Source organism: Pleuronectes platessa, chromosome 19 (genome assembly GCF_947347685.1).
Source record: "Pleuronectes platessa chromosome 19, fPlePla1.1, whole genome shotgun sequence".
Lineage (NCBI taxonomy): Eukaryota > Metazoa > Chordata > Actinopteri > Pleuronectiformes > Pleuronectidae > Pleuronectes > Pleuronectes platessa.
The window spans coordinates 12,911,385-12,930,698 of NC_070644.1; the positions used below are offsets into that span (position 1 = coordinate 12,911,385).

Below are 19,314 nucleotides of genomic sequence, written 5' to 3' on the forward strand. Positions count from 1 at the left end.
GTGATTAACTAAAGTTGTCCATAAAAGATCAACTTTATTATCCTTCAGGGGTACAAGCAGCATCAGTGCACGACAAAAATAATCCAATGTAAATAAACACAATATAAAAACCCTATAGACTTAGTAGCAGGTGAAAATTAGCTTTTATTTTTTGTTTTATATTTCCTCTTGTTTGGTTCAACTCAATTCATATTTTTTAGTATGGTGCCAAATCACAACATACGGTATCTCAAGGCACTTTGCATTGTGGGGGGTCGAACTGCTCACTTTCTGGTGTAAGGATGACCGCTCTACCCAACTGCCACAAGCATGAAAGAGAACCTGTGGAACCTTCAGTTGTCATACAAACTAGAAAGGTGTTTAATGTAAAACTGTAGAGAGAGGACCCGCTCCTGATGTAAATATAAAGTTTATAAATATAAAGGGTCCACTCTAGCGTAAAGAAAACAATTTGTACAATTTAGATGAAACACGCTGTTATTATTTCATATTATTTTATCTCAGATCTTACGCACTGAACCTTTAATCGGGAGGAACCATGGGCAGAGCCAGACTGGATGTGTGCAGCCATGTGCCTCAACCGGTTGGTGTGAGTGGGGAGAGGGAAGACCCTCTTGATACTGGAGGTGGGTAGTTTGTGTGGTGCCACCCCCTCCACCTCTTTAACATGTTTCCCCCAAAAAATAATAAACCAGCACCGACTCCTTGGTGTGATGAGGCCGCTCCGGGGCATCTGTGTCCGCCTGTGTGTGAGCCAGAGGAGCCCCCCTGCCTCCGGTCCTCCACACAGACAGGAATCACTCACTGACGCTGCCTGCTCCGAGGAGCTGTTTGGGCGCTGGGACGGAGAGGGAGCTAGAGGCTCTTCTCCAGCTGCCATCCTGCTCCTGCTCCTCCCCCTCCTCCACCTCCACCTCCACCAGAGCCACTTCTCTTTCTCATCACATCCCGAGAGGTAAATAAGCCGGATTCAACGACACCGACCGCTCATCTGGGTAATCGCGCCACCGTCCCGGGGTGTTACCGATCGACCGGACACACCAGGCGGCCGCCGGGAGCCCGTACCCGGGATCAGACAAGGAGAAAAAAGGAGGGAGGGGGGTGGATCATTCTCATTTGTGATGGGGTCTTTGCTTTGTACCCTGCCTCCCTGGCGTCGGGTCGGGGTTACGCTTCCTTAGGCAAGTCCGAGGTCCACTTTGAGAGCCGGGGATGCGTTCGAGGAAGGCCGTAGCAAGTGGGAGGTGAATATCCGAGTCCGTGCGCGACACATAACACCGAGGAAAGAGCCGCACAGAGTCGGCAGCTCACGGCTAAAACGGGCTGGATGCTCTCCCGGTGGTGATGCTAGCTCGGGCAAGTTGCTGCACATATACCTAGCCAGCTAGCATACGTTAGCCGCATCTCCAGTTGTTGCTAGCCAGCTAACAACCCCGAGTTGACTGGAGTCACTCTCGCAAACGTCGTTTTCCCAGCTCGGCTTATCAAATAAGTGTTTTCCAGGGCGGAAATAAGAGTAATTACCGAGTAATAACAGTCACTTCTGGTGTCAGGGCGAGCTAACGTCGCTGTTGTGCTTGGGAGCAGCCACGCAAACCTGAATTGAAAACAAAAGGAAGAGTATAAGTAGATCTAAGTAGCTACACGGGTTTATCAATAGCTTTGTGTGTTTACGTTTTTCTCTCTTTCAGTCGCTAGCATGAATTTCAACAAACCGAAAACAAGCTAACGTCACACACACACACACACACACACGCAGAATTGTTTTAACTTTTTTCTTTTTTTGGTCTTTTCTTTCATCGTTGATTATAACAAAGCTTCGTCCACCACCTGAATTACATTGTGATTCGCATCTGGAACCAGGAGCTAAACCTGCTAACTTCGTGCTTCTGCAGCTATTTTGCATGTTCACCTTCAAGCAGCTTGCAAAATATCTCACAGATACAAACATTGTGCACACATTTGGAAGGTGTGTGTATTTACGGGCCCCGGGTGATCCGGAGGGGGGGGGGGGGGACTCGGGCACCAGAAGCTGCAGCTCTGGCATCAGAAACTGCAACAGATCGATAATTTGTAAAGACATGTCCGGGCCTGCTATCTGGGACAAGATCTGCCCACATCAGAGGGGCAGTTACGTTGGCACTGTAATAATGCACACTCATGAGATGACACCTGTTTAGCTCACACTGGTTACATGCAAAATATAGACCGGGGCAATGAAACTGTGTCAGTAATTGTCACATTTTACTCTGTTTTTTTATCATACGCAATATAACAAAGGTTCACTATATCAATATATTGCTCGTGCATTGTGCAATCATTGTGAGGAGGTTTCCCACATCTGTGATTTACCTCAAACTGCAACCGTCAGTCAGCAGGAAAACTTTAAAACTAAAAGAAATAACATTTACCGACTCATATTATCTTTTTCTATCCTGATGCAATTTTACGATTTTTCTGGTTTTAAATGCTAAGCGGTCTAATGGGAACAATACTTCACGTGATTGACGGGCGAGATTGTTTAACTTTTCTGTCTCTCTGCAGCGTGTCGGAGATGTGAGGAATAGGAAGAGTTCGGTGATATCGAGCAGCCCGTGCATTGACACGACCTGGTGACCTCATCTTCAGCATGAATGGTGATATGCCTCATGTCCCCATCACTACTCTCGCTGGAATTGCTAGCCTGACAGACCGTAAGTGCAAACCCCCGTCTCTAATGCCGCTCACTGTAGCCTAAACACTAACATTAGAAACCGAGATGTGGCAAGACTAAGGAATGCTGGACTTGGCTGTGGAGTTGTACCAGACATAACTCTAGCTGTGTGATTGAAAATGCTGTTGTTTCTTTATCCGGGTGATCTCAGGGCAGACAGAGGTGAAAGGGCTTGTGTTTCAGAAGATGGAAAGCTGTAGGAACTGGACCCAAACTGTTAAAACAGCATAATACTGAACATTTCCCTAAGATAACATTGATTGCCGAACTTAGGGATTGGCTCCTATTAGGTTATAAAAGTGTACTCAACAATGGGGAGACCTGTTAAATGTACAAACTGATGAGCCTTTCTTTGTGCTGACGTTACCATATATGAAAGGCCTCACCTGTCCTTCAATCTTCCTTTTAGTGTTGAACCAGCTGCCCTTGCCTTCTCCTCTCCCGGCCACCACTGCTAAGAGTCTGCTCTACAATGGAAGGATCTCTGAAGAGGTCAGCAGCCTCCTGGTGTGCCGGGACGAAAATCTGGTGACTCAGCTGGCACATAGCCTCACCCAGGTCTCCACTGAACACATGTAAGTACCAGTTCAACAGAGGAAAACTGGCCGGTAGCAGCAAAAACTCTTTGTTACGCCAGTATAGTTGTCAGCAGTTAATGAAAGTGCCACAGCGAAGTCATCAATGTTTCAATTTCAGTGATACGATTACCGAATAACAGACCGGTCAGCTCATGCTCACTTGGTTGTCAGAATCATGCTCTGAAAATGGATGAGGAATCATAATGCTTAATAATTTTTTTCTTGGCTTTGCAGAGAGTTGAAGGACAACTTGGGGAACGATGAACCCGAGGGTGACATGCCAATACTTCTACAAACGTTGCTTTCCAGGAACCCCAAAGTCTTTGGGGACAAAAGTATGTTATCCCAGTAAAAGGTTTGGGCTGGGATGAGGAGGAGGGACTGAGTCACTGCATTCTCTCTGTTCACTTTCACCACATTGCTAAACAGACTTTTTAGTTATTTTTTGCTGCTGCATTAAGCCGTGGTGCTGTGTTGAGCAACATTATATTAAAAATCGCTTGTGATGTTTACAATTTAGAATCAGAGGAAGGAACATAGGTGAGGTTTGGTGCTGCAGACATGTGACTATCCGACTTCCTGTTTGTGTAACACTGATTATAGATCTTTTTAATCCTTATCTTTTAGGTGTGATGCAGCAGCCGATGATGCAACAGTACAAGATAGCCCAGAATCAAATGCATGGGAGTCCAGGATCGAATTATCAACAGGCCGCTGTTCCTCAAAGTCCCCCTGGGTAAGATGGTGACATCACACTGTTTGATTACGATATATTTAGATGCATTTGTACTTCTACTAAGACAATTTTTTACCTTCCTCCTTTTGCAGATGTTTTGCGTCCCCGCAGTCTGGGTCAGGTTCCCGGTTTGTTACCCAGCAGAACAGCCCCATACCCAGTCCCTATACCCCCCAGAGTCCTGCAGACTACATGCAATACAATCCACCCAGTTATTCCCAGCACCATCAGACTCAGCAAGGTGAGTACAAAGTGAAGTTTGGAGAAATGCGTGGGAGCAATGGCTGCACTATGACCCGCAGATCCCTCCTGATAAGTTCAAATAAACCCAGTTGGACACAATCAAATTAATTATAAACTCACCACTATATCGTTGGAGGGCTGGGTGAAGTGTTTGAATCAACAAAACGCTTTTGGAGTCTCAGGAGTTAACAGTGTTGCAGCCAAATCCAAATCCAATTTATGTCAATTGTGACCAATTCTTCAGACAAAAAAACAAAACACAACATGCCTCCGTACTACTCCTGTGGTGTCATACAAGTGTCCACAAGCCCTGCCATTAATATTCAATTTGAAAGGCTTCTTTTGCAGCATTTTTTTAACACAAATGTCCACTCACATACACGTGGTTCTCACGGACTCACCGGAAAACCATGCACACTCTGGCCCAAGGGCACGTGCTGGTGTGCCTTAGTATCGCTACATCCGTGAGCATCGCTACATCCAGTAGTGCACATTCAGGCTTAAAACATGGTGTAAAAATTAAGTCGAATATGAATGTCTGGGCGTGCAGACACTTGGACGACACCACACGAGCAGTATGGAGGCATGTTATTTTTTTGTGTTGTTTTATTACCTATGAAGAAGGGGTCGCCTTGGCTGCGACACTGTTTACCCCTTAGACTCACGACTCAAACACTTTCCCCGCCCCTCCATTGGCATAGTAGTGAGTTGATGAATTAATTTAAATTTTTAGTGAACTATCCCTTCAAGCTAATCATTTAACTTATTATAACGTAACCCGAACACAGTAAAACTACAACTATCCATAAAGATGGGAATAGTATCTATCTCACACATAGATATGTTACACTGCCCATCACTTATAATCTAACAAGATGTTTCTTTTGCTTTCTGTTTCAGTTACTGGTGGTGTAAGAAATAGCCATGACAACAAGGTCTCTGGTCTCTCGAGTAGTTCTTCTAATCACAATGCACGACTGGTCACCGATGAAGAATACATGAACATGGCTCACAGACTGGGAAATGAGGTAATGCAGAGATTCACAATATCCCGAACTGGGAACCGGGCGTCAGCTTTTAAAAGTAAATGATAAATGTGTGGTGTTCCAACAGGACAACGACCCCTCTGTGAGGGCTGCTGCATATCGAGTCAAATCACCGCTGTCTGTGTGTTCCTCTGCTGGAAGTGAAGAAATGGCAAAAAGTAGGCTGCCTTGGCAACAAGTTGATTCTTCTACATTTTTTTGTAGAATCAATTATAATACGCTATCGTTCAGTTTGTTATTTACCCACACTTATTCTCAGGTGCTCATTTTCTTTGAATTTATTTGTGTTTCAGCAGGATCCAGGCCTGACCTGCTCCTCACCTCTGCCAACCGCAAAAAGAAGCAGAGAGAGAGAAGTAAAGAGGAAACTGAGCAGATGGATAAAAATAGCTTGTACGACATTGTTGGTTCCCCAGAAAAAGACTCTGCCAAGCTGACGTTAAAGCTGTCCCGAGTGAAGAGTCCAGATATTGATGAATCCAGAGAGTTTCCTCCGCGGGCACATATGGACTCAGATCATGACATTGATTTGATGAATAATAATCAGTTGTCAAGGGACGCTCAGGACTTTTCACACAAGTTTGGTGCTGCGGAGCAGGTGAACTGTCAGCCGCCTCCTGTTCGGCCAAACACCAAGGAGATTGCAGTTGTCGGCGGCGGCCCCCCGTATGATGATGCAGAGATGGATGCAATTGCAGAAATTGAGAGAATAGAAAGCGAGACAGCCAATGAGAGGGAACGATGGTCTAAAGAAGTCCAGGATAAAGGTACGTTTCTGTCTCTTCCCTGTGCCTTCTTGTTTTTTTTCTCCGACCCTGTATTTGCTATATTTTTTTAAGGGTAACTGACCTAATTTAAGTGTTCTTTCTTGCAGACAAGCCACTGAAGAAACGGAAGCAAGACTCATATCCTCAGGAATCTGGAGCAGAGGCAGGTGACGGACCTGTTGTACAAGGGGGGAACACTGGCAGCAAGGTGACACCCAAGAAGACAAATCCTGCAAGTAACTGTGCCACTCGGCCGGCTTTGATGGTCAGTATTGACCTGCAGCAAGCTGGCAGAGTGATCGGACAACCTGTTGTGGTGTTGGAAGCAAATCCGTTGTGTGATGACCATCTGAAACACCTAAATTCAAAGGCTGATGGGAAGGTAGACAAAGTTGTTGAGAACAAACCTGGGATCAATAAAAAGCATTCTGACAATCCCAAAGAAAGAATTCAAAAAAAGTCGGCCTCAGACGGGCAACAAGAGAAGCAGGAAGCATCTCTGGTTGTTAAACAGAAGCAGGAACACCAGCGGGAGCCCAAACACAAACATGATGGCAAGACGGAGAGTGGTAACGGACGCTCCGATGAAAGACGGACAGACACACCACGGCAAAAACATGACAAGCATTCAGAGTCGCGCAAAGAGGAAAAGAACCACAACAGTCACAGATCCCATGTCAACCAAGCAGAAACTCCAAAAAACATTAGTAAGATGGAGCGTAACTCCAAACATGGAGAGGACAAAGCCAAGGATAAAGAAAAGGATAAAGAAAAGGATAAAGAAAAGGACAAGGAAAAGGATAAAGACAAAGACAAAGATGGAAATAAAGAAAGAGAAAAAGATAGAGAGAAGGACAGGGCCAAACACAGAGAAAGGGATAAAGATAGAGATAAATGTAAAGATAGAAATAGCGATAGAGATAGGGACAGAGAGAAAGACAGGGAAAGGAAACACAAGACCCAGTCAACAGAAAACAGCAACAGACCCTCTCCTGAACGTAATGCGAAATCCGACAGCCCGAGAGTGAAGCAAGACGGGAGCAGAAAGTCCGCTGACTTTAATGGTCGTCAGAAGACAGACCCCTCCGGCCTTCAGAGCCCCCAAAATAAAAAAGAAGAGAGAGGCGGGGATGGCAGCGCCAGAGGCCAAACTGGAAACAAACAACAGCCGTTGGAGACAAAACCGAGCGAGTTCCCCTCATTCCTGCTCGGTGGCAAGACGGGGAGTCTGAAGAACTTCGTCATTCCAAAATTGAAACGAGACGGGAAAGAAAAAGAGCCACTACCTCCAAACAAATTGAAAGAGGTCTGGAGCGAACCCGTCATCCGACTGGAGAGAATGTCTTTGGTAGAGAACTTAAACAAAGGAGCTAAGCCCGTTGTCGTGGTTCAGAAACTCAGTGTTGACGAGGTGAAAAAGATCATCAAGGAAAGCAGGAACGCACACGGCTCAAAATCCAGGAACTCGTCCTCCTTCGATAAATCAGGGAAAGGTATGATTTTCTTTGTTTATTAAATACACAAAGTGAACTGGGGGGATCTTTGTTTCTGTGTTGTTTATTTACTTTACAACCACTGTCTCCGGAGTCAATCTTATCACAGTCATTGTGTCTTCTCTTTAATTGTACATTTTGAATCTGCTGAAAGCTCACTCAGCTCTTGTGCTTACAGAGAAGTCACTTTGTGAGAAGACAAACAAGCGAAGGCACAGTGTCGTCAGCAAGAGATTGAAGTACGCCGAGTTGGACTCCAGTGATGAAGACAAAGATGATGATGAAGATGATGACTCTGAAATTAAGTGTATGTATTCAATCTATAAAAAAAATTGTGGCAACAAATATTTTCCAGCTCTCCTTTCCTAAAATTCTGTAAAAATTTCATAATTTTTGCTTTAACATCTTTAGAAACTTTCTTTCTCACTAATCCTAATCTTTATTCTCTCTTTTCTCTTATTCCAGCTGCAAAGAAACGGCACAAGAAAGACCCTGACAAGACCTCGAAGCAGGAAGAGAGGAAAGGCTCTGGAGAGCACCGTCAAAGCGGAGGTGCTCAAAAAGTTCGCCGGGGTTCCGGTAACCGTCCTCGTGATAGGAGCCCGGCTGAATCGGATGAAGATTCTCCACCACCAATCCTAAGTGATGGTGAGTCTTTCTCACAAAAAAGTGAACGGAGAACACCGCCTCTGTGAAGACAATATATATATATATATATATATATATATATATATAAATATAATTGGATTTAGTTTAGTCTTTGTCATTCAAATTATCGCTATTTCAAATCTTAAATCAGGCCATCTCCCTACACAGTTGTATCCCTGCCCCCAAGTCTCTCTCTGTTAAATAGTTCCTATTTGCTGCTGCTGAGGATTTGACTAATGTTTTCCTTTTTGTTCAGTTGCCAAAAAATTGAAGAAAAAAGAGAAACATAAAAACAAGAAGGCGTACGATCCCAAGATGACACTGGAGGGTACTGTTCTACCACTTTGAATTTGAACCTTTGTAATACGAACGAGTTTTAGCTCTTTATGAATTAACTCATCCTTTGTTTAACAGAAGTCATGGACTCCTCCACATTTAAGAGATTCGCAGCCAGTATGGATAGCATCCTCGAGAACCTTGATAACGTGGATCTTACTGCTGAAGGTAAACATCAAGCACTGCACCCTTTACATGGCGCTTGACATTTGTGGAATTGGCAAAGTTATAATTTTTTTACCCTCACACAGATGATGATGAAATACCTCAGGAGCTCTTGCTTGGAAAGCAGCAGTTGAACCAGCTCGGAAACGATTCTGCTAAGATTAAAGCTATGGGCATCTTTAACAAGGTAAAATAAGTGTATCTGTGCTCTGTCACATGGTTTCAACGTCATAGCTGCATTTCTGTGAGAGTAATGATCATCATTTGTTTGATTTACAGTTCTCTTCAAGCAAACTGATGAAAATATTAAATGTCCTGGAGAAGAACATTCAGGACAGTGTCAAACTTTCCACGCTATTGGGCCATGTAAGTTCTCAGCAAAGAAAGTATTTAATTTAACTGTAGAATGATGAGGAATCTCTTAAATACATTTTACATATTTGTAGAGCTTCGGAGTTTTTTCATTATTCTTTACTTATTGTTTTGGGGATATGTAGGATAATGATTCCATGGACGAGGAGCGGTTGTGGCGCGACCTCATCATGGAGCGGGTGATCAAGTCTGCCGATGCCTGTCTGACGGCGCTCAACATCATGACGTCTCCACACATGCCCAAGGTTGTGTTCATGGAGGATGTGATCGAGAGGGTGTTACAGTTCACCAAGTTCCATCTCCAGAGCTCTCTGTACCCTCAGTACGACCCGGCCTACAGGGGGGATCCCCACGGAGGTCAGCACTGTTTTCCTCTCTTCTCATAAATTGCAATCGTCTCCTAAAATAGTTTGCAGGAGTTTTTTTATATGTTGGAGAATGTACATATTAACAAGCTGATTAGGCCAATCCATGTTGTTCTCTTATTAGACCTGATTGGGCTCAAATAACTCTGTAATTGAATATTGAAATGTCATTCTTGTGTCTGACACATTCAAACGCAAAGTTGTTGAGAACATTTTTAAAACAGCCTGCGTCACATACCGTTGTTTTATTATCGTTGTTATCTTCTTCATTTAAGGTGGGATGAACACACCAAAGTCCAAGCGAGGAAAAGGCTCCAGCCATAAACAGAAGGTGGTGGTCCTGCTCTACAGCAAAGTGTGTGAAATCGTCAGCAGCATCTCAGAGCTCCTGGAGTTACAGCTGCAAACGGACACCACGATTCTCCAGGTGAGACTCAAAATCTGATCAGGTGTCATTCAAGTTCATGAACTCCAGAGCTCTAACGTACCTGATTGCTTCTGTGCCCGACTTTTAGGTGTCCAATCTGGGTATTACTCCATTTTTCGTGGAGAACGTCAACGAGCTGCAGTTATGCGCCATCACGCTGGTGACAGCAGTAAGTCTCTCATGGCATTTTCTATGGCTTTAGCAGTTCATCTTGCTTAAGATTCTCATTTTCAGATGATATAGCACAGCAACTTCTCCAATCTAATAATTTGATTCAATCCTTTGCATCTTCCTCTCCCTCAGGTCTTCTCTCGTTACGAGAAACACAGGCAGCTCATTCTTGAAGAGATCTTCACCTCCCTTGCCAGACTGCCTACTAATAAACGCAGCCTCAGGAACTTCAGGTAAGAACATGTAAAAGTAAATATTTGTTCACTGAAATGACAAATACAATTCTAGTGATGAGCCAAATGCCCTCTTGACCACTATTACTAAACAAAATAAGACAGATTTATTATCTATCTTCTATTAAATTCCTTTCTAAAACTTTTCTTTTCGTTAAAGCTTTTACAAATCAATGACATTGGCTCGTATTAGCACTGACCAATCGCATTTACTCATTTATGTAATGTTATCTATTTCATCATTCTATTTCCTCTGCTGGTGTTCTGTTGTTTCATTCTCATCTTATTTGTTGTTTCTTCCTTGTAAAGCACTTTGCACCGTTGTTAAGAAAAGTGCTATAGAAAATCAAGTTTATCATTATTGTAATGATAAATGTTTCCTTCTTCCTCAGGCTGAACAAAGGGGATTCGGATGGAGAGACCGTGTGCATCCAGATGGTCTCAGCTTTGGTTCTTCAGCTCATCCAGTGTGTGGTTCACCTTCCCTCTGTGAGAGAAGCAGAGGATGAACCTCACAAAAAGGTAAAGACGATTGATTTAACTTCTATTTAAATGATCCTGAAACATGATTTGATTCATTAATTAATTTACATATTGTGTGCCCAGGTGGATAAAGACGTTCTTATCACAAACACGTTTGAAACTGCCATGAGGACAGCGCAGAACTTCCTCTCAGTGTTCCTCAAGAAGTGAGTCTTTGCTCTGTATCTCAATATTCATCATGACGTAAGCCACTCAACTCTGAGTATCCTAAAAACGTTGTACCTGCTCCCGCTGCGGAATAAACTCTAATATTAATTGACTTAACGTTGAACAATATTTTCTAATAAAAGCTTGTATTCTCTGTGTGTCAGGTGTGGCAATAAGCAGGGAGAGGAGGACTACAGGCCCCTGTTTGAGAACTTTGTTCACGACCTCCTGTCCACGGTCAACAAGCCCGAGTGGCCTGCATCTGAACTGCTGCTCAGTTTACTGGGCCGGCTGTTGGTGAGTCGGAGCATTCACATCTGCCCAGTGGAAACCGCAGCTTGTGCGTTTTCGTTGTTGTTGAGACATGTCTCCTTCACCTCTTGTGCTCTCAGGTGCATCAGTTCAGTAACAAGCAGACAGAAATGGCTCTCAGGGTGGCGTCTCTGGACTACCTCGGCACTGTAGCTTCCCGACTGCGTAAAGAAGCTATAGCCAGCAACATGGACCAAAAGGTTATTGACCGCATTCTCAGAGAGGTGGGCAAGATAATTACTGAATCTTTTGATCACCTATATCCAGTGCTGTTGAGCTACTGCTGAACTGACCCCTGTTTGTTTTTGTGCTTACAGTCGCCAGGAAGTGATGAGATCCAGCAACTTCAGAAGGATTTATTAGATTACCTAGATGAGAGCAGTGACAAAGATTCATCTCTATTGGTGAGCGTTTAATAAAATGATTATGGTCACATTTAAAACTTACCTAAGGACTGGATGCTCATGGTTGCTGTAATATCTTGTGTACTTTAGTTACATGAAGCTCTTGTGTGGTTTGATACAGGTAAATTGCGGGTTGTTTTTACGATTAGCATAAAAGACGTATGGATTAAAAGTGTTCCTTGGTGTGTGTTGGGTTTTTGTATTGTATAGTATGCCTTAGAATAATCAGTATTTTTTTAATATCACTTCTCATTTGTCTTATCCAGTTTGCCAGGAAATTTTATATTGCCCAGTGGTTCAGGGATGCAACAAGCGAGGCAGAGAAAGCAATGAAGTCTCAAAATGAGGACGAGAACTGGAAAGGTCACAGTCATTCCAAGGATGTCGACTCGACTGAGGAGATTATGCAGAAAGCCGATGCACGAAAGAAATTCCTACGCAAGGTCATGAAGACTTCACAATCACATTCCAGTGCTCTGAGGTAAATACTACTAATTCACTGTGGATCACTGGATTTATTTGCTGTGCTGTTTCACTTGGTCACCTGTCCTGGTAATGAACTATCCTCTTGACTTTCTTTTCAGGATGAACGCAATAGACTACGATGATTCGTGTGTAATCGTCAGATATCTGGCCTCTATGAGGCCTTTTGCCCAGAGCTTTGATATTTATTTATCACAGGTGAGAGATTCAATTTAATATGAAGAATGGGGGAGATTGGGTTATGTTGTCTGTGACTAACTATTATTCTTTTGTGTCATATATAGATTCTGAGAGTTTTGGGTGAGAGTGCTATAGCAGTCAGAACTAAAGCCATGAAGTGTCTGTCTGAAGTAGTGGCTGTGGATCCAAGTATTCTGGCACGGGTAAGTCATCCTTCACAACTCTGATACTACTGGGTCTATGGGGTTATTTTATACACTTTAACACTATCAAACTTGCATCCATCATGTATATTCTTAACTGTTTATGCCATTGTGTTTATATTTCAGTTGGATATGCAGCGTGGGGTTCATTGTCGCCTCATGGACAACTCAACCAGTGTGCGAGAGGCAGCTGTGGAGCTCCTGGGCCGTTTTGTGCTAAGTCGACCTCAGCTCATTGAGCAGTACTACGACATGCTCATTGAGAGGATATTGGTAAATTCAATGTCACTCTTTGTACATCATCCATCCATTTATTTTCCACAGTTCCATTTCCACAGTTATTTGCTGTAAATGGCCAATAAATCAAAGCAAATTCACAACTTTACATTAAGCTTCCACTGAGATGTCCTTGTACCCATTTTGTCTTATTATAGGACACAGGTATCAGTGTTAGAAAGAGGGTCATTAAGATCCTGAGGGATATCTGCCTGGAGCAACCAGACTTCCACAAGATCACGGAGATGTGTGTGAAGATGATCCGAAGAGTTAATGACGAGGAGGGGATCAAGGTTTGTATTTAGCTTCATGTTAAAGCTTGATAGTTGTTCTGATATATACAAAATATACGTTTGGCTAACCCTCATATCTCCGTCCATGCAGAAATTGGTGAATGAGACCTTCCAGAAACTGTGGTTCACGCCCACACCCGGCCACGACAAGGAGGCCATGACCAGAAAGATCTTGAACATCACAGATGTGGTGCGTACTATCTAGCATGTGACAAAAACATCTCTTGCACACTTTTAAATAAGAAACATTTGTCACAATCTCGGTCTTGATTTCATCACAGGTGTTGGCATGTAAAGATACAGGCTACGATTGGTTTGAGCAACTACTGCAGAACGTGAGTTTTTTCACTGGTTAAACTGTTTCCATATCTCAACAGCAGCTTCTTTGTCTTTATCATAGTTGTTTTTATCTGAATTTGATCTGAACTGTGTTGCAGCTGCTGAAGTCGGAGAAAGACGCCTCGTACAAACCTGCCAGGAAGGCCTGTGTTCAGCTGGTGGACAATCTCGTGGAACACATACTGAAATATGAGGAGTCCCTTGCAGGTAAAGGAAACGCAATTTAATACTTTCTTTGCTTACAGAATTCATATTTAATTTTTATTTTGGTACTCAAGTACAGACAGTGTGGTGACAGATGATTTCTGTTTCAGACTGTGAGGACAAAGGGGTCAACTCAGGTCGTCTCGTAGCATGCATCACCACTCTCTACCTGTTCAGCAAAATCAAAGCAGAGTTAATGGTCAAACATGCTATGACTATGCAGCCCTACCTGACCACAAAGTGCAATGTAATTATAACTTATTTTAATATATATTACATCATATGATAATGTCTTTCTCTATTTAGGCTTTTAGTCTAATGAAAACCAAAGTGTTAAACCTTCACTGTGGCTTTCATGTGTCTTCATACTGACATTTTAGACTCAGAATGACTTCATGCTGATCTGCAACGTGGCCAAGATCTTGGAGCTGGTCATACCACTGATGGACCAACCGAGTGAGACTTTCCTCAATACCCTCGAAGAAGACCTGATGAAGCTCATCATCAAATATGGCATGACGGTCAGTCGCGCTTGCTTCTTGCAGCTTTGACAGAAAAAAAAACAAAAAACTGAACTATTCTGAACATCGTGATATAATTTGTTGTGTTTGCTTCTCAGGTTGTACAACACAGTGTGAGCTGTCTCGGTGCGGTTGTGAACAAGGTTACACACAACTACAAGTTTGTTTGGGCTTGTTTTAATCGTTACTACGGTAAGAACTATGCACTTGTAGCACAATTCTAATAGAACTTGAAATGGAAAAATCTCAAATAGACCACAAATTTAATTATTTACCTGTTTGTTAACCTTCTAAAAGTTATATTTATACGCTCATGCTCATCATCTCACATCCAAGTGAATAAAGCATTGAATACTCACTTTTTTTACTTAAGTGTTTCACTGTCGGTTCGTATGATTTTACAGGAGCTCTGGCAAAACTGAAGACCCAGCACCAGGAGGACCCCAGCAGCTCCACTCTGGTAGCAAACAAACCGACTCTCCTGCGGTCTCTGTTCACGGTGGGGGCTCTCTGCCGACACTTTGATTATGACCAGGAGGATTTCAAGGGTGCCAGCAAGGTAAACATCAGCACTCTACTTTAACGTTGTATTGTTGTTCGCAGAATTGCTAAATAACCTGTTTTGGTGAATGAATAAATAAAATGAATCCTTGTGTCACTCAGATTATCATCAAGGACAAAGTCTTGGAGCTTCTGCTGTACTTCACCACGCACGAAGAGGAGGAAGTTCAGATCAAGGCCATCATTGGTCTAGGTATGGTGCACTTCATCACTGTTTAACATCAGATCCATTCACCGTACTCAGTCATTTATTGTTGACAGCTCTAATCTTCTACTTGACTGTATCTGTGACATTAGTTTCCTTAGTAATGACATCTGTATTTACATTCTTTCCATGGTCTCAAGGCTTCCAGTTCATCATGCACCCAGAGCTGATGTTTGTGCAGGATGTGAAGGTTCTGTACAACACTATCCTCTCAGATGAGACCACTGTGGTTAGTCGGAAGATCCAGGTGTTAAAAAACCTGCAGACTTACCTGCAGGAGGAGGACTCCCGCATGCAGGAGGCCGATCGCGGATGTGAGTTTTTACAAATCCACCTTGTGAGTCCTGTTTCTCCATCTGCCGAGAACATCCCAGAGCTAATCGCGCTGATGCTGTTGTGTATTCAGGGAAGAGTCAAGCCAAGGAGGAGGATCTGAAGGAAATGGGGGACATCTCATCGGGCATGAGCAGCTCCATAATGCAGATTTACCTGAAGCAGGTGCTGGACTCCTTCTTCCACTCACAGTCCACTGTTCGACACTTTGCCCTGAGCGTCATCACACTGACTCTAAACCAGGGCCTCGTCCATCCGGTGCAGGTATGTTCACAGTTTCACTGCAGCATATTGCTCTGTGGAAATTTATGTGAATCACAGAGTGACACTGTTATCTTAAATGCATTGTGAGTTGTTCACAGATTTGGAAACTATGCTTCTTTTTTTTTAGTGTGTGCCCTACTTGATTGCCATGGGAACCGACCCAGAGCCAACCATGAAGAACAAGGCTGATCAACAGCTGGTGGATATTGACAAGAAATATACAGGGTTCATCCATGTGAGTGACTTACTGGTTTATAACGACCAGAAAAGGTGTAAATGATAGTTTGCTTCAGATATTGGTCATAAGGTCTATATAATGGGGAAAAAACATTTTAACTTCACCTGCATATTCACAGATTTACTAAGTAATGGGTAAAATGGTTTGTGGAGGCAGAAATTGTATAGATCTTTGTTGCAAAATGTTGCCTGGTGTCGTTACACATTTTAGTTTCAAAACTTTGATAAGTTACTCTACCATTGAGCAACAACATCTTTTCTAAAATGTTTAAAGTGACATAGGACAATGTTACACATTACAGCAAGAGGTTAATGACAGCAGAAAGCACAAACAACAAAAATCTCAATTTAAACTTTAAAAATTTTGCACATCTAACAATATCCTGTAATTCAGCTTCTCGTCCCAGACTTGTTGATCAGGTAAGAATGAAATACAGGCATTACAACAATTGCTTCTTCCACAGATGAAGGCCGTCGCAGGATTGAAGATGTCTTACCAGGTGCAACAGGCCATAAATGGACAAAAGAAAACGCTGATCCGAGGTGTTCGTCCTGATGAGGCAGACACTGCCCTCTGCGCACATCTCTACACCTTGGTCCGTGGGAACAGGCAATATCGCCGGGCTTTCCTCATTTCCCTGCTCAACCTGTTTGATGACAGCTCTGTAAGTTCCCCTCTATCCCTTAGATTGTCAGTCTAGTGTTTTTTAATGTGTGTTTATCTCCAACCACACATGCATGCATCTGCTAGTGCCACTGCATTTTCTATGGAATAAATGGATTGCAAAAAATTGGTTTTGCCTCTGGGATATATAACATATTCTTGTGTAGTAAAGGGGCTAATCATCAATAGGTCATTTATATATTTCATTTTTTGTCCCCTTCAGAAAACAGAGCCGAACATGCTGCTTTTCATAGCAGACAACTTTGCCTGCTTCCCATACCAGACCCAGGAGGAGCCTCTTTTCATCATGCACCACATAGATATCACTCTTTCTGTGTCTGGTAGCAACCTTCTTCAGTCTTTCAAGGAGGTGAGCTGCTTTTTTAGATCTTGTAAATAACTTATTGCTTTTAGTTGTTGAACGTGTGGATCATTCTCTCTTTATATCAGGTTAGTGTTTGAGTGATTTTGTTGTCTTCGCAGTCGTTACGGAAAGAGCCTGTACAGCGGGAAAAGAAGATGAAAAAGAAGAAGAAAAAGAAGAAGAAGAAGAAGAACAAGCAGCACCGGAGGATGGAAAATAGCTCTGATGAAGATGAGGATGCAAAGCAGAGCAGCAGCAGCTCCAGCAGCAGTAGCTCTAGCAGCAGCGAGGAGGAGGAAGAGGTGGTCCATAAGAGTAAGAAATCTGCGGGTTCTGACTCTGACATGGAGGATGAGGAGGCAGTGATGGACCGTCTACCTGAGAACCCCAGCCCTCTGCTGGACTTCGCCAACGCTTCCCAGGGTATTCTGCTGCTGCTGGTGCTCAAACAACATCTGAAGAATCTGTATGGCTTCTCAGATAGGTAGGTCACACTAAAGACAACATCCTTGGACCAATCTTTAAGGTGTTTACAAGACACAAGCGCGGCTTAACGTGTTTGTTTGTGTTGCAGCAAAATCCAGAAGTATTCTCCGACTGAGGCTGCGAAAGTGTACGAAAAGGCAGTGAACAGGAAATCCAAAGTCCACTTCAACCCTCGCCAGACACTGGAATACCTGAAGAGTGATCTTGCCATCACAGATCTCAGTCATGAGACCAAGAGGAACATTGTGAAACAGTATTTGGATGTAAGCATTCAGCACTATGTATATCTCACTCAGACTGTTTTGAATTGATTAATTAGTCATTTTAATCTCGACAATATGTAGCAGACAAAACGAGTGTCATGTATGAAGTTGTCAAGTAAACTAAAAAACTCTGCTTTGCTTTGTGCCCCAGTTCAAGGTACTCATGGAGCACTTGGATCGTGACGAAGAGGAGGAGGGGGAGGCCAGTGCAAACGCCAGAAACAAAGTCATTACTTCACTGTTGAAGGGCCCGAAACTCCAGAACCACAATCACAATAATCACACTGCCCCGGTGGACACAGACGAAGAGGAGAGTGACGATGAAGATCAGCCTGGAGTAAGAATTTAAAACTCCCTAAATATGGGATAGAGAATTAGTGAGGTCACAACAAAAGCTACCTGATGCTCTGTGGAAATGGGGAAATCAGCACATTGCAAAGGGTATTTTTTGGTATGAAAACAAGAAATTAAAGAATAATTATAGGTTTCACAAAGCTGCACATTAAACTTTGGTTAGAAAATATTTAAACCTGTTTTAACGTGGTCACGGACAGAATGTCGATATTAAAGGACCTTCCGATGCCTCTCACCCCCAGGGATTTTCAATGAATTGGTATTTTCTCCTCATTGTTGCTGAGAGCAATCTTGGCGCACATTTCGTCCTGTCCCCACTTTACCTAAATGTTAAAACATCTGTATAAGATTTCTGTATAAAAAGTTTCATGATGGTCAATAACATTCTGCTATTTTTATCCACAGAGGAAACCAAGGAAAGGCAAGGATGGCGTCGAGGATTCGGGTCACACGAATGAGGGGGTGGAGGCCATGGACGTCATTGCCATCTGCCGTCCCAAATACAAAGACCGACCACAGATTGCCAGGGTCATCCAGAAGACCAAAGCTGGCTACAGTATACATTGGATGACTGGGACTTACTCTGGGCCATGGGCTGTGGCCAAGAAACGGGACGGTCGCAAAAAGGTGCCTTGGGTCGACACTATCAAGGAGTCGGATATTATTTATAAGAAAATCTCTTTGACAAGTGGACACAAGCTCTCAAACAAAGTGGCACAGACGTTACGTGCGCTGTACGCTGCCAAGGAGGGCAACTGAAATCTCTCAGACAGAGAACCCCTTCACAGTCCAAGTCTTTGTGGATCCAATATGTTACTCGCAGAAAGGAAGACGAAAACCTCTTGAGATTTAAGGACCCGTTGGAAGTGTTGTAAACACTGATCTGTTTTTGAGTACAGACATGTTTAAGTTAATCACAAGAAGGAAATGTTGGGAAAACATTGTGTGGGAGTTCCTTCGCTGTTGTGCAGCAACTCGGTTGTTTGATTTTTACTCCCACTGTATCATAGTTTAACTAAACACATGTTTATATCTGAACATACTTCTGTAAAAAAAAAAAGTTAAGTGAATGTTGGAAATTAGTGTAGTGATGATGTTCTTAATAAAGTGTTTTTGGAGTTTAAACTAGCACCAGATGGATTTATTCACAACTTTAAGCTGCGTTCTGTTTTTTCTTGTTCCAGACATTTTATTGTTTACCCACACTGTGTACATATCTTTGATATGATTTATTTATGTTAAGATCAGTGCAGTATCTGTGCCTAAATGCGGGGGGAGGTTATTTTGTTTTTAATATAGATTTTGATGTTATAGAGCCCAAAAAAAGGTGACCCCCTGCTCTTCCGGTGAAACAAATACTGCAATAAAATTTTCTTATGTCCTTG

At 43.0% G+C, this 19,314-nt stretch overlaps 1 protein-coding gene across 5 annotated transcripts; it reads left to right on the forward strand.

The window, feature by feature from the left end:
- The first annotated feature begins 800 nt into the window (after positions 1-800).
- On the forward strand, positions 801-19,314 carry LOC128424633 (nipped-B-like protein). Of its 5 annotated transcripts, none has more exons than XM_053410920.1 (47): positions 801-955; positions 2,545-2,693; positions 3,123-3,288; positions 3,526-3,626; positions 3,919-4,027; positions 4,120-4,268; positions 5,171-5,298; positions 5,384-5,474; positions 5,610-6,083; positions 6,191-7,576; positions 7,755-7,883; positions 8,042-8,224; positions 8,481-8,552; positions 8,639-8,728; positions 8,812-8,912; positions 9,005-9,091; positions 9,223-9,454; positions 9,738-9,889; positions 9,978-10,058; positions 10,193-10,293; positions 10,686-10,815; positions 10,900-10,982; positions 11,148-11,280; positions 11,376-11,519; positions 11,613-11,699; positions 11,966-12,180; positions 12,284-12,380; positions 12,467-12,565; positions 12,692-12,838; positions 13,000-13,134; positions 13,226-13,324; positions 13,416-13,469; positions 13,572-13,680; positions 13,788-13,924; positions 14,058-14,198; positions 14,297-14,390; positions 14,603-14,757; positions 14,862-14,952; positions 15,105-15,278; positions 15,371-15,561; positions 15,689-15,796; positions 16,263-16,463; positions 16,686-16,832; positions 16,946-17,310; positions 17,401-17,575; positions 17,727-17,912; positions 18,335-19,314. In XM_053410920.1, exons 2-47 carry the CDS (start codon positions 2,630-2,632, stop codon positions 18,686-18,688), a joined length of 7,947 nt encoding a protein of 2,648 aa, XP_053266895.1. In that variant the 5' UTR covers positions 801-955; positions 2,545-2,629; the 3' UTR covers positions 18,689-19,314. The 5 variants fall into 5 exon arrangements, with proteins under 5 accessions (XP_053266895.1, XP_053266900.1, XP_053266898.1 ...); XM_053410925.1 differs by having other exon boundaries at positions 5,613-6,083; XM_053410923.1 differs by having other exon boundaries at positions 942-995.

Bases quoted from the DNA above. Each gene is read 5' to 3' on its own strand.
- LOC128424633 (XM_053410920.1), top strand. From the start codon at position 2,630: ATGAATGGTGATATGCCTCATGTCCCCATCACTACTCTCGCTGGAATT. The intron at 9,455-9,737 runs GTCAGCACTGTT...TCTTCATTTAAG, and splicing joins CAGGGGGGATCCCCACGGAG to GTGGGATGAACACACCAAAG. The intron at 11,700-11,965 runs GTGAGCGTTTAA...TGTCTTATCCAG, and splicing joins ACAAAGATTCATCTCTATTG to TTTGCCAGGAAATTTTATAT.